This window comes from Talpa europaea (assembly GCF_964194135.1).
Source record: "Talpa europaea genome assembly, chromosome: 10".
Taxonomy (NCBI): Eukaryota; Metazoa; Chordata; class Mammalia; order Eulipotyphla; family Talpidae; genus Talpa; species Talpa europaea.
The window spans coordinates 45,217,496-45,230,486 of NC_140077.1; the positions used below are offsets into that span (position 1 = coordinate 45,217,496).

General features: G+C 39.4%; 2 protein-coding genes across 5 annotated transcripts in view; both read right to left on the reverse strand.

Annotated features, from left to right (window-relative positions):
- The window catches only part of TET1 (tet methylcytosine dioxygenase 1), a gene marked incomplete at its 5' end in the record, with an annotated part of 131,780 nt that overhangs the window by 67,484 nt on the left and 51,305 nt on the right, over positions 1 to 12,991 (reverse strand). The window lies entirely within an intron of this gene.
- LOC311178983 (large ribosomal subunit protein eL39) lies at positions 8,762 to 10,286 on the reverse strand. Its single transcript, XM_084245805.1, has one exon. It carries the CDS (start codon positions 9,836 to 9,838, stop codon positions 9,683 to 9,685), a length of 156 nt encoding a protein of 51 aa, XP_084101931.1. The 5' UTR covers positions 9,839 to 10,286; the 3' UTR covers positions 8,762 to 9,682.

The window sequence follows — 12,991 nt, forward strand, 5'->3', positions numbered from 1 at the left end:
CCTTTCTAATCACAGGGTCCTTTTCCCCAACATTTTCCACTCAAACTATAAGCAAGTACAACTTATTTCTGGTCAAAAAGACAAAAAACCTTTCAAGGCCCCACTATCAGTTTCAAACTATCATCTCATCAAATTCCCTGCTCATTTAACATCTTAAAAGACAATCCCCAAGGTTAGAAATGAGTCCTCAATTGGCAAAGCCAATCATACCTAAAATACCATAGACTTTACCAGCTCTTTCGTAAGCCCTCAAGGAGATTTTTAACTGAAACTCTAAAATCTGCTTCTCCTGGAGTTTCACTCTAAATTTAATCCTTAGAGGATTCTAAATGAAAACGCACTGCCTTATCATTCTTCACATTTTTCATGAACAATATCCATGCTTAAAGATAAAATAACCAACTCTAACATGTCTAGTTTACTCTTATTTACGTATTTTGTGTATCTTAATTGTTTCACATATATTTAAAAATGTTTTACTGGAGTCAGACAAACTTTGGCTACTTTCCCAGTGACATCGTTTATCAACCAAGTGATCTAGACCAAGTCCTTGCTCTCCAGAGGCTCTTTGAGACACAGGTTCCTTAAGATAAATCAGGACTAGTAAAAGCAGTGACCCAACAGGTTTATTTTAAGGAGTAAGTGAAACAATGTATTTATATATATTTTTGAACCTTAATATGTGGGGAAATTATTTAAATGACAAATGTATATTACATATTTATTTTCTAAGTATTCTTCAACATAACAAAAACCTACTAGTTCCAGTCTCAAAACCACAATTAAGAATGTTTTAAAAAGAGAGAATATTAATAGCAATTCTTTTATGTACTGAGCCAGTACATAAATATCTGCCAGACATCATTATGAGTATTTTATAGGAATTACCTCATTTGCTTTTCCTACTGAGGTAAGTTATATTAATATCTCCATTTTTGTGATAGGTAAGTTTCCCATAAGTGTTGAGTTATCATTGCTAAATTAAAAAAAAAAAAAAAAAATCCCCCATTCCTTCCCCAGCAGGAAAGTTTGGGAGGCTTGAATGGATAAAGGGAGTAGATGGAAGTGCCATGGGAACCTGGACATTAAACTGATGAACTGAAGAGCCAGATGATCCTTTATGCTAATTCAGATTATCATTCAGGACACACCCAAGACTAGTCACCCTAACCAGTCAGTGCAGCCGACCGGTCTGCCCTGCCTACATCGGATTCTCCCCCAAGATGACAAGGTTTAGAAAGATCAAGTAACTTTCCAAAGTCAGATCAATAATTGTATAGCCAGTACTCAGATGCCCCAAGTCTCCCTTAAAAAGCCTGTTTTTAAACCCAAGGCAGTGGTCTGTGGTGGGTTTTTTTTTAAAATTATTTATTTATTTATGCACACAAGAACTGGGGTATAAGCCAGAGGTGAGGGGGTGAGAGGATTCACCAGAGACAGAGTGGGGAGCAAAACAGACAGATCTACTGACATACACTGCTAAGGGGAGCAGTGGGTGAGACAGGAGAGTTAGCTCTGCTGCGCCAGGTGGGTTAGCTCCCTGGCTGGGGATCCAACCCATTTGGCAATACCTTGATAGCTCTATGACTTAACCCCTATGCCACCAGGGAGGCTCCCAAGGCTATGTTCTGCAAGAAAAAATTTAAGTAGCAATTAAAGGCTCTCTGCTCCTCCCAATATGACAGCCAGCCTTGTCTTCTCACAGAGTGTTAGCACATCCCTGAGACACCAGGGAAAGTCAGAGTGAATGTTTTGGCAATATTGGGGGACTGGTCACCAGGGCTGCTTTTAACTCTGGCAAAGTGTACATTGCTGCTGCCACAGATCCCTTCATTAACCACAACTGCATGGCCTACATGTTCAGTATGACCCCACCCAGGGCAATTTCAGTGGCACAGTCAAGTCTGAGAACAGGAAACCTACTATCAATGGAAAGTCCATCTCCATCATACAGGAGCAAGATCCCACCAACATCAAATTGGGTGATATGGGTGCTTAATATGTTGCAGAGTCCACTGGCATCTTCCCTACCTTGGACAAGGCTGGGGCTCACTTGAAGGGTGAGGACTAAAAGGGCATCACCTCTTCCGTTGATTTACCCACGTTTGCGGTACTTGTGAATGATCAGAATTACGACAACTCCCTCAAGATTGTCAGCAATGCTCCCTGCACCAACTGTTTGGTCACCCTGGCCAGTCACCCATGACAACTTTGGCACCATAGAGGGATTCATGATCATGGTTCATGCCATCACTGTCACCCAGAAGACCATGGGCAACCCTTCTGGAAAGCAGTAAAGTGACGGCCAAGGAGCTGCCCAGAACATCATCTCCACTTCTACTAGTGCTGTCAAGGCCATAGGCAAGAAAAGGAGGGTCACAGGCACAACCTTACATGCCCCTATGCCCCCTCCCCCAGGGTATCACTTGTGAACTTGACATGTCACCTGGAGATGACACAAGAAGGAGGTGAAGCAGGTATCACAGGGCCCCCCAGAGGGCATGTCCTGGATATACTTCCAGGGGGTCCTTCCTCCACTCATCCAGTGTCTCCTGACTGTCACAGTTCCATCCCAAACACCCTGGAGAAGGGGAGGGGCTTAGGAAATCCTGCCTTGTCATGTACCATCAATAAAATACACTAAATAAAGAAAGAAATAGGGGCCTCCTTGGTGGAGCAAGGGATTAAGACACAACCTATGAAGCTATACACAGCAACTGCAGCACGAGTTCGATTCCCGGCCAGGGAGCAACCCACATGGCTCTCCTGACTCTCCCGCTGCTCCCCTCAGCAGTGTATTTCAGTCAATCTGCCTGTTCTGTTTCCCACTGTCTCTGGTTAATCCTCTCACATCCCCCACACCTCTGGCCTATACCCCAGTTCTTGTATGCATAAATAAATAAATCTTTAAAAAAAGAAATAAAATATTAACATTTATAACAAATTCTATTAGTTAACTAATATTTACTAATGTTTATTAAATGAAGATTACAGTAGAGGTGCAGAATTTTAAAAAAATATGATTCCTATGGCGGTTTCTTAGATTATGGGAGTTACCTTTCTAAATCCACTGCCTATTCATTTATTGGTGAATTGTAGAAGTATAGGCATTGTTATTGATGGAGGATAAGAATAGAAAAACTGGAAAGGAGATACAAGGTCAAAAACCTAACTCACAAGGAGGTAGGGGAAGTGGGATAAGTATAAGCCATTAACTCAGTTACAGAAACCAAGCCCTTAGGCATCAACGTCCAGGAGGCGCAGCACCCAAACTATCAGATTGCTACAGGGAGTGTCAGGAGCACAAACCATCCCCCCACAAAGATGAGCCCCTCCCCGAAGATAAATCCTAAAACTGCCCCCACAACAGGGTAGCACTATTTCTGCCCACCTGTGCCTAAGCAGATGCTTCCTTTTACCAACTCTCTCCCTCTGCAGGGCAGCAGCCTCCCTGCCTGCCCGCGACCAGCACCATACTGGGGCTTCTCTTCACTGACCTCCCTCTGCAGAGGCACCTCTCCTCCAGGCTGCCCGCCTGCAACCCTGCAGGCCTCTCAGCAAATCTGTTCCTTTCAGGGCAGCTCTTTCTGCCTGCTTGTGTCTATGCAAGTGTACTTTACTCTTCTGTCCCTTTTCTAATAACCTTCTCTTTCAAATATAATTAATGTCTCTGTCTCGTGGAGAAACTTGCCTGGGAAACTCAGCCCCATGGCCGCTGAAAGGGGAGCTCTGGTGAAACCTTTCCCAGAGTGAGCCTAAGGACACTTCACTTTAAACCCACTGACTCCAAAAACAACATCAGTTATTCAAAGTACTATCAATTTAAGTCCAAATTCAGTATGTAACACCAGGTTCATACCAAGTTATTAAGGAATTTAGGTGAAATCAGAAGCAAATTTCAAAATCAGTTCTTGACGATGTGGTCAGATACTGTCTATTTTCCCCTCCAAGTGTTCCTTGACCATATTCCTCCTTATTTTCAGATGAGCCTGATAAGTTTCACCATTTTGCTTTACTTTTTCTTCAAGTTTTTCAATTTCATAAAATTAGGGGGACTTAGAGTCAGTGAAAATGTTTATTAAATAAGGCTCCAATGTGAATTGCTTATATTAAATTAAAATACATAAAATATACAAATAACAGATTATTGATTTCAATCAGGCAAGCTTAAACTTCAATCACACTAGTTTTACAAATGCAATTTATATGCACTCATGCTGTCAAGGTTCACGGATAGAAGGCAGGCTGGAAAGACCTCATTAAAACAAAAGCCCTTCAATGCTCCTCAAGATTTCAAAGAGATTTTTCCTATGACAAATGATGTTTTCTACCAGGGTTTCTCCTCTGTCTCTATCAAGTCATCCTGCCTGGAATGCTCTCTCCAGATCAGAGATAATATTCAGTGTTCTTGCCTCATGTAACTCTAACCAGAAGGCCATCAGGTAACTAGTTAACTCACTATCCTACAAAATACCCAAACAGGTTTCAACTTTTAGTTCTTTCCATGTTGCCCATGTGGCCTTGGGTCTCTAATCTATCCCTTTAATATTTCCCCTTAAAGAAAAAAAATTTTTTCTGTGAACTTTTTAATAACATAAGCACCAAAAATACTGAGTATTTATTCAACACTCAACTGGTGATGAAATGCACAGAGGTATTTACACATTCCTAACAGAAAAATCAGAGCACATACTGGAGCCAATGTTGCAAGATCTGTAAATCTTGCCCTTCTGGCTCCTTCCCCACAGGTTATAACAAACTAGTCTTTTCTATCTTAAGAAAATCTTCCAGAAGTATTTCCTTTGCTCCCATCTTATACCAGTGCATTACTTCACAGACATACTCTAAATATTTACCTGCAATCACTTCATCCATCATGTACTCTTCAGTCTATTATGAGCCTTGTGCTTCCACCACCTCCTTGAAACTACCCAAGATTCACCAACCTGGTCCCAATTGTCAAATGTAATAAACTTCCAGAACATCATTTGCTACTATTGCTCACTTCTCTAAGAACATTTCTTCAATTCTCTGCTCATCATTTCAGTAATCTTTGCTAACTTCTTTTCCCACTTCTAAATCATGGTGTCCCACTTTGAATTCTCTCCAATCTCCTTATTTTTCCATATATGTGACCCCAGCAGCTTAGACTATTTGCCGATGACTCCCACACATCAAGTTAAGATCTCTCTAGAATTTCAGTCATTTTCCAACTGGACATCATGGTTAGGAAACTAAAACTGAACCAGGTCTAAAAGTTAATAGAGTTACTTATCCACCCCCAGCCTGCTTTAACTTCCAGTCCCACCTCATAACACATGACTCTTCCAGATGTTCCCTCCATTCAAAACCCAAATTCAGTTAACAGAAGTTCAAAAGCATTTATCTACTTAAAACCCCCTCTATTCACACTGGGATCTCCATTCCTACTGCTTCTGCCTCAGTGCATTCTCTCAACAAATATCTATAGATTACCATGCTCTGGTCATGGTTAACAGTAGAGAAAAGGCACAACAATTCCTATGGATTTCACATTCCAGTGGATAGTAGGCAACAAAAATTTTCTTTTTTTATAAATTGTCTTTATAGCCTTATTGGATTAATTTCAGATGCGGATTGACTTTCACTGTGTAGCACTCTCCTCTTCCATAAAGCTCTAAAGATGTCCTGTCCAATGGAAATATAATGTGAACTACAGATACAATTTTAAGTTTTATAGGAGGTATACTTTTTAAAAAGGAACAGGTGAAATAAATTTTAGCAATATATTTCTATTTAAACCAACCTATCAAAAATATTCCATTACGTCAACATATAATTAATATAAAAATTATTATCAGGCATGTTTATTTTTTATATAAAATTCAGGCTATATTTTATACTCAGTGTACCTTAATTCAATGCTAAATTTTTAATGGTTGAAGTAAAATATGGTGGTACCAAGATAAAGTTGTATTTAATGGGAAAATATTTTGCTTTATTTTAATTTTAAAATTTAATTAAAATGAAATAAAATCACAAAGACAGTTTCTTGGATGCACTATACAAGTTTCAAGTATTAGACAATGCAGATATTTAAGGAGTTAATTTTAAATGCAAATCTCATTTCTTTAGGCTGTATTGCATGTGCACCTGGCTAAACATCAACATCACCCCAGGGGGTTTTAGAAAACCACAGATTCTAAACTAGCCCCTACATGGTTCCCTTAGGTCTGAAAGTATAAACCCTATAAAGATTCAAAGAGCAGCTTGGCAAGAGAGCCTGGGAACCATTAATTCACAAAGCAAAATTCATATCTTTCAAGAGTACAGCAAACAAACTCTCCAGCTCCTAGATTTAGTCTAAATTTATAGATGGTCTCTGGCAACCACTGCATCCTCATACCAGCCCCACCCCCAGTCTAACCAGATGTATCCCGTAGGCTATTTTAAGCAGCCTCAAGTCTTTCCTCAACTGGCAACTTCAACTTGACCCTTTGGTCATTAATTCCTACCCAATCCAATATTCCCCCAAATCATCTGTTCATCTCTCCTGAAATGGAAGAGAGGAGATCTACAGAATCAAATGATTTCTCATCCCTAGCCATACTCAGATAAAACAGATCACTCCTTCCTTTACTATCTCTGCATAGACATTTTCCATATTGATTGAGTGTGCTCATTTATTTGCAATGCTGTCTCCTCATTCAGGATATTAGTCATCAGGGGCAGGTCTTGGTGATTGTTCTCCAAATACAAAAATGTGTTTTTTTCTGAGGACAAATGGGGAAATTTAAATATAGACTCAATATTACATAATATCAGGGAATTTCGAGAATGGAATTACAGTGTAGAATGCTCTTCTTAAGTAAGAAACTTAACCTTAAGAATGATATCTAAAACTTTCCGTTGGTTCACAAAAAGGTAATGATTGAATTGAGGTAACAGTGGTTTTCATTCCATTATTTTCTCAACTCATTTTATGCTTGATATTTTTCCTTCAAAGATGGACATAAGGATAAAAAAATTAATAAGTCACAAGTGAATTTAAAACAAATATGAAGCACAGTTCTTCCATGGTGGATTAATCTGGAGAGATTTTTCCAATTCTGCTTGTATTTGTTTGTATAAACTATTTTAGACTACCTTTATTATATCTGTATTATAGTGTCTTCTTTCTGTCAATTTTTCTAATACTTATTTTCAAAAGGTGGCTTTTCTAGAACCGGACACTTTCAATGGCAGGACTATTAGGAAAAGTTATTTTGTCAGTACTCATTGTTGAAGTCTTTTCTTGCCCCCTGCAAAACAACCTCCAGGATTTAGCCTTCTTAGACTGACTCCTTTGTCACCCACAACCACTCAGTTGATTACAACACTCTTCCCCTTGACCCAAGCTCTGGTCTTTTTCTAACTCCTCTCTAAGGCATGACTCAATCTTTGCAAGGCTGGAAGAGAAACTGAAATAAGCACTTGCTTGCAGGCAGAGTCATGAAGTTAAGATGTACTACTTACTGATCCAAATTCAAAGCATGCGCTAAGTTGCAGTCCACTTTTCCTCCTTTTATTTTCACAGATGACTACAATGATGGAAATTTCTCCTTATCTTTCCATTTTTATTCAAAGTTACAATATGTAGGGCCTCCCCCGTGGCACAGCGGTTGAGCATCGGGTTGTGAAGCTGCCCGCAGCCTCTGCAGCCTCTGCAGCGCCGGTTCAATCCCGGTCTGCTCCCCGGCCACCGAAGGAGGGTCCCACATGGAGCGCAGACCTCTCCTGCCGCCCGCTGCTCCCCTCAGCAGTGTACTTCGGTCCTTCTGCCTGCTCTGCTCCCCGCTCTGGCTCTGGTGAATTCTCTCACCCTCCCGTGCTTCTGACTGTACCCAGTGCTTGTGTAAATAAATAAATACATACATACATACATACATACATACATACATACATAAATAAATATTTAAAAAAAGTTACAATATGTATCTAAATGTGGATTTAAAACATCTGAAGAGGGCCTCCCTGGTGGCGCAGGGGTTAAGGCGAAACCTATGAAGCTCTCTGTAGCCTCTGCAGCACGAGTTCGATTCCCAAGCCAGCCAGGAAGCAACCCACATGGCACAGCAGACCTCTCCTGATTTGCCCACTGCTCCCCTCAGCAGTGTATTTCCGTCAGTCTGCCTGTTCTGCTCTCTACTCTACCTCTGGTGAATCCTCTCACCACTCCCCACCCCCCCCCACCTCTCGCCTGTACCTCAGCTCTTGTATGCATAATTAAATAAATCTTAAAAAAAAAAAAAAAAAATCTGAAGATAGGTGGGGCAAGGGGTTAAGATACAGCACTGTGAGCTACCCCCAGCCACTGCAGCACTAGTTTGATACCAGGCCAGGGAGGTGACCCACATGGCACAGCAGATCTCTCCTGTCTCACCTACTGCTTCCCTCACTAGTGTATTTCAGTCAATCCACCTGTTCTGCTCCCCACTCTGTCTCTGGCCTGTACCCCAGTTCTTGTATGCATAAATAAATACATCTTTAAAAAAAATCTGAAGATACATAATAACTGGTCACTAGGAGACTACTGCAAAGAAAGATATGAGGATGAGAGGGAAAAGAAAAATGGATTTTTAACTTACAACACTTTGGTATCTTACTATTTTTTTCAGCTCATATCTGCTTTACCCCCTTTATAATAAAGATTTTTAAATTCTAAATGCAAAACAAATGAAATTAAATTCTGAAAACAGCATCCATCAAATTGTAGTATTAATAAACCTATAAAGATGTTTAACCCCATTAATATCATTAATACTAAGCAATAAAAAATAAGAAACCAGTAGACATTTTTCCAAAGAAAATACAAAATGGTCACAGGCACATGGAAAGATGTTCAACATCACTATTCACCAAGAAAATGCAAAACAAAGCCATTATCTTCACATGTGTTAGAATGCTTATTGTTAAAAGGAATGAGAGATAATAAGAATTGGTGAAGACATGGAAAAAGTAAACCCTGTGTAATGATGCTACAGCCACTATGCCAAAAAAAAAAAAAAAAAAAAAAAAAAAAGGATGTTTCAAGAAATTAAAAATGAAACTACCAACAGCTAAATGAAACTACTCTCCTGCCTGGCTATAACTATGCAGGTGTTTCTTCTCACCTTTCCCTTTACAAATCAGCAATGGAGTGCTCTGCTTGCCTGCATCTGTGCAGGTATCTCTCTTTCCCTTTCTCATTTTCCTAATCTGTCTTGTTAAAAAAAATAAAAAATAAAAACAAAACAACAACAAAAAAAACCTAGAAACTACCATCTGATCCAGGTATTCCACAGAAATGAAATCACTATCTCTTGGGGATTTTTTTTTTTAATATTTTACATCATTGTTCATTTTTGTACAATGAATGCTTTCCCCTCTCAGGTGGAGTCCCTATAAAATTCCCACCACCAATTCACCCGTGCACCATCGCCACAGTCCCTTGTGCTCTTCTCTCCCCTGTTTTAATCCCTCTCCTCCTCCCCTGCAGAATGTCTTTGATTTATAGCTGCCTGTTAATTTTTTTTTTTTAACAGCTCACATATTTATTACAGAGCCAGGTACAGAGGTGTACCAAGAGAACACAAGTCCACAAAGCAGTGATGTTTTTAGTGACATGGTAGATGCTACTGATCTCAATACAGCATAAATATGCGCGCCATCTCCGTGCGATTCCTTACAGACCCAGCTTGGTTCTTCTCCAGTGTCTCCTCTTGGAATTGTACCTGATTTTATTACCAGTTTTCATCCGAATCCACTGGGGAATGGGACGGTTCTGTTTTTGTTTCTTGGCTAGGAATCGCTTGATCCTGAAAGTCTTGTGAGAAGACATGGCGAGGAAGAGGTAAGCGCACACAGCGCGATGGCGGCGGGAAGGAGCGAGAGCTGCCTGTTAATTTTGGTTTTTTATTTATTATTACTTTTTTTCCTGGTCTCTTATTTGGTTCCCCTATATTCTTCCTATAAGTGAAACCATTGATATTTTTCTTTTTTCTTCTGGCTTATTTCATTGAGTGTAATCTATCTCAAGAGGATTTTTTTTTTTTAAAGATATGTTTATTTATATACACAAGAACTGGGGTATAGGCCAGAGTTTTGGGGGGTGAGAGGATTCACCAGAGACAGAGTAGGGAACAAAACAGGCAGATTAACTGAAACACACTGCTGAGAAGAGCAGTGGGCGAGCCAGGAGAAGTCTGCTGCACCATGTGGGTCACCTCCCTGGCCGGGGATCAAACTTGTGCTGCAGTGGCCGAAGTGAGCTTCATAGGTTGCGCCTTAACCCCGTGTACCACCAGGGAGGCCTCAAGGCGATTTTTGTACTACCATGTTCATAGCAGCATTATTCACAACAGCCAAGGTATGGAAACCACCTAAGTGTCCATCAACAGGTGAATGGGTAAACAAATGTCTCTCTCACACACACCAACAAAGTATTATCCAATCTTCAAAAAGGAAACTGTCTTTTGCAATAACATGGATAATACTGATAGACATTAAATGACATAAAATATATCAGATAGAAAGATAAATCCTACATGTTATCACTTACATGTGGAATCTAAAAAAAATCAAATTCATCAAAACAGACAGTAGAAAAATGATTTTCAGAGGTTGGGTGATAAGGGAAATAGGGAGAGATGTGTAAGGCAATTTTCAGTTATAAGATGAATAAGGTCTGAGGATTTAACATAGTAAAATGGTGACTACAGTTGTCAACACTACTGTATAATTGATATTTGCCTGAGACTAGAACTTAAATGTTCCCACTTAAAAAAAGGAGAGGTAAATATGTGAAGTGATGAATGTGTTAATCAACTGGATGGGAGAAATCATTTCATAATGCATATATGTATTAAATCATCAAGTCATACACTTTAAATAACTTACCATTTTATTCAACAGTTGTATTTCAATAGGACCGAAAAGCTCAGTATGATTTAAAATTAAAATAATAAAATCATTTTCAATTATCAGCTCTACAGAGAATGAATGATGTCATTAATTACCATTAAACAATGTTATCATTATTTATAAAGGTGATAAACTCATTCTAGGGCCAAGTTTAAATTTACAGAAGTCAATAACCCTCAAAATTTTAAATGAAACACCTAAAAGTACATTCTGTTTTTGTTTACATTTCTCTGGAATATTTTTGCCCATTCTTTGAATTTTAACTCTCTTTGATTTGGGAGTGTCTCTTTTGGACAATATGTCATTGACATTAGATTTTGTGTCATTTATACAGTCTGAGGCATTTTTTTAGATGAGGAGTATTTCACAGACATATGCTGGCAGGTACTGGCAGGTATTTTTGCTAAATGTGTTGTTTTTCTTTTTCATTATCTTTTCCTCTAAATTTGAAGTGCACATTCTAAATTTATTAGTTTCCCCTTATATCTTCAAAAACTAATCTTAAACCAATTTCTTATTTTATCAAAATCACAATGAAGATCTACTTATCTGACCCCAAAGAAGTGCCTGCTAAAGTAATATGAAAAGAGGGCCTCCCCGGTGGCGCAGCGGTTGAGCGCTGGGTTGCGAAGCTGCCCGCGGCCTCTGCGGCGCCAGTTCGATCCCCGGCCACCGGAGGAGGATCCCACATGGTGCGCAGACCTCTCCTGCCGCCCGCTGCTGCCCTCAGCAGTGTACTTCGGTCCTTCTGCCTGCTCTGCTCCCCACTCTGGCTCTGGTGAATTCTCTCACCCTCCCGCGCTTCTGACTGTACCCAGTGCATGTATAAACAAAACAAACAAACAAATGTAATAAATAAATAAATAAACATGCCTCTATTAAAAAAAAAAAAAAAAAGTAATATGAAAAGAACCAAGATGCAAATAGAGCATGATCTAATTATTGCAAAATAATATGTGGTAGTATTATAGTAGAAACAGAAACCAAATGTTATTTGGTATGGGTTAGTTACCCATATGTAATATTTAATTAATTTGTACAATAGTCTAATTTTATAATAAACAAGATTATCTTGGTAATCAGAAAAAAAGTTTTTAATTTAAAAAATTATTTGAACTACATGACCATCACTGGAACTCTCTTCTAGGGACTTATCCTGTAGAAATGTATCCTTTAGAATGACATTATCAAGAATGCATACATAATATAAAAGGAAGAGGAAATCATCATCCTAAAATCAGGAAAGAAATTTACTATCAGGAGTTCAGAAGAAAATGAGATGATAGAGGAATCTACACAGACTTTTTTATAGTCTTAGTCACATTCTATTTCTTAATCATGTGACTTGTGGTTAAGAATGGTTTTTAGGTAATATTTCTTTTTTAAAAAAGATTTATTAATTTATGCACACAAGAGCTGGGGTACAGGCCAGAGGTGTGGGGGGTGAGAGGATTCACCAGAGACAGAGTGGGGAACAGAACAGGCACATTTACCCAAGTACACTGCCGAGGAAAGCAGGGGGCGAGACAAGGGAGGTCCGCTGTGCCACGGGGGCTGCTCCCTGGCCGAACAGGGGATCGAACTTGTGCTACAGAGGCTGTGGAATGCTTCATAGTGCAGTGCTTAACCCCTTGTGCCACTAGGGAAGCCCTAGATACTATTTTTTTTTTTAAGATTTTATTTATTTATACAAGAGCTGGGGTAAAGGCCAGATGTGTGGGAGGTTGAGAGAATTCACCAGAGACAGAGAGTGGAAAAGAACAGGCAGACTGACTGAAAAACACTTCTGAGGGGAGCAGCAGGCTAGACAGGAGAGGTCTGCCGTGCCATGTGGGTATCTCCCAGGCAGGCCGGGAATAGAAGCTGTGCTGCAGAGGCTGCAGACAGCTTCACTGTGCTGCACTCAACCTGCTGCACCACTGAGGCCCCCTAGATAATATTTCTTAACCATACAAATGTCTCATAAACATTATTGTATGTTTTTTCAGAACTTAAAAAAATATATTTAAAAGCATATGGCAAAAACAGTGTTGTAGTATTATTCCATCTTGTGTATGTACTTATATATGCA

Coding starts and splice junctions, on each gene's coding strand:
- LOC311178983 (XM_084245805.1), bottom strand. CDS start 9,838: ATGTCTTCTCACAAGACTTTCAGGATCAAGCGATTCCTAGCCAAGAAA.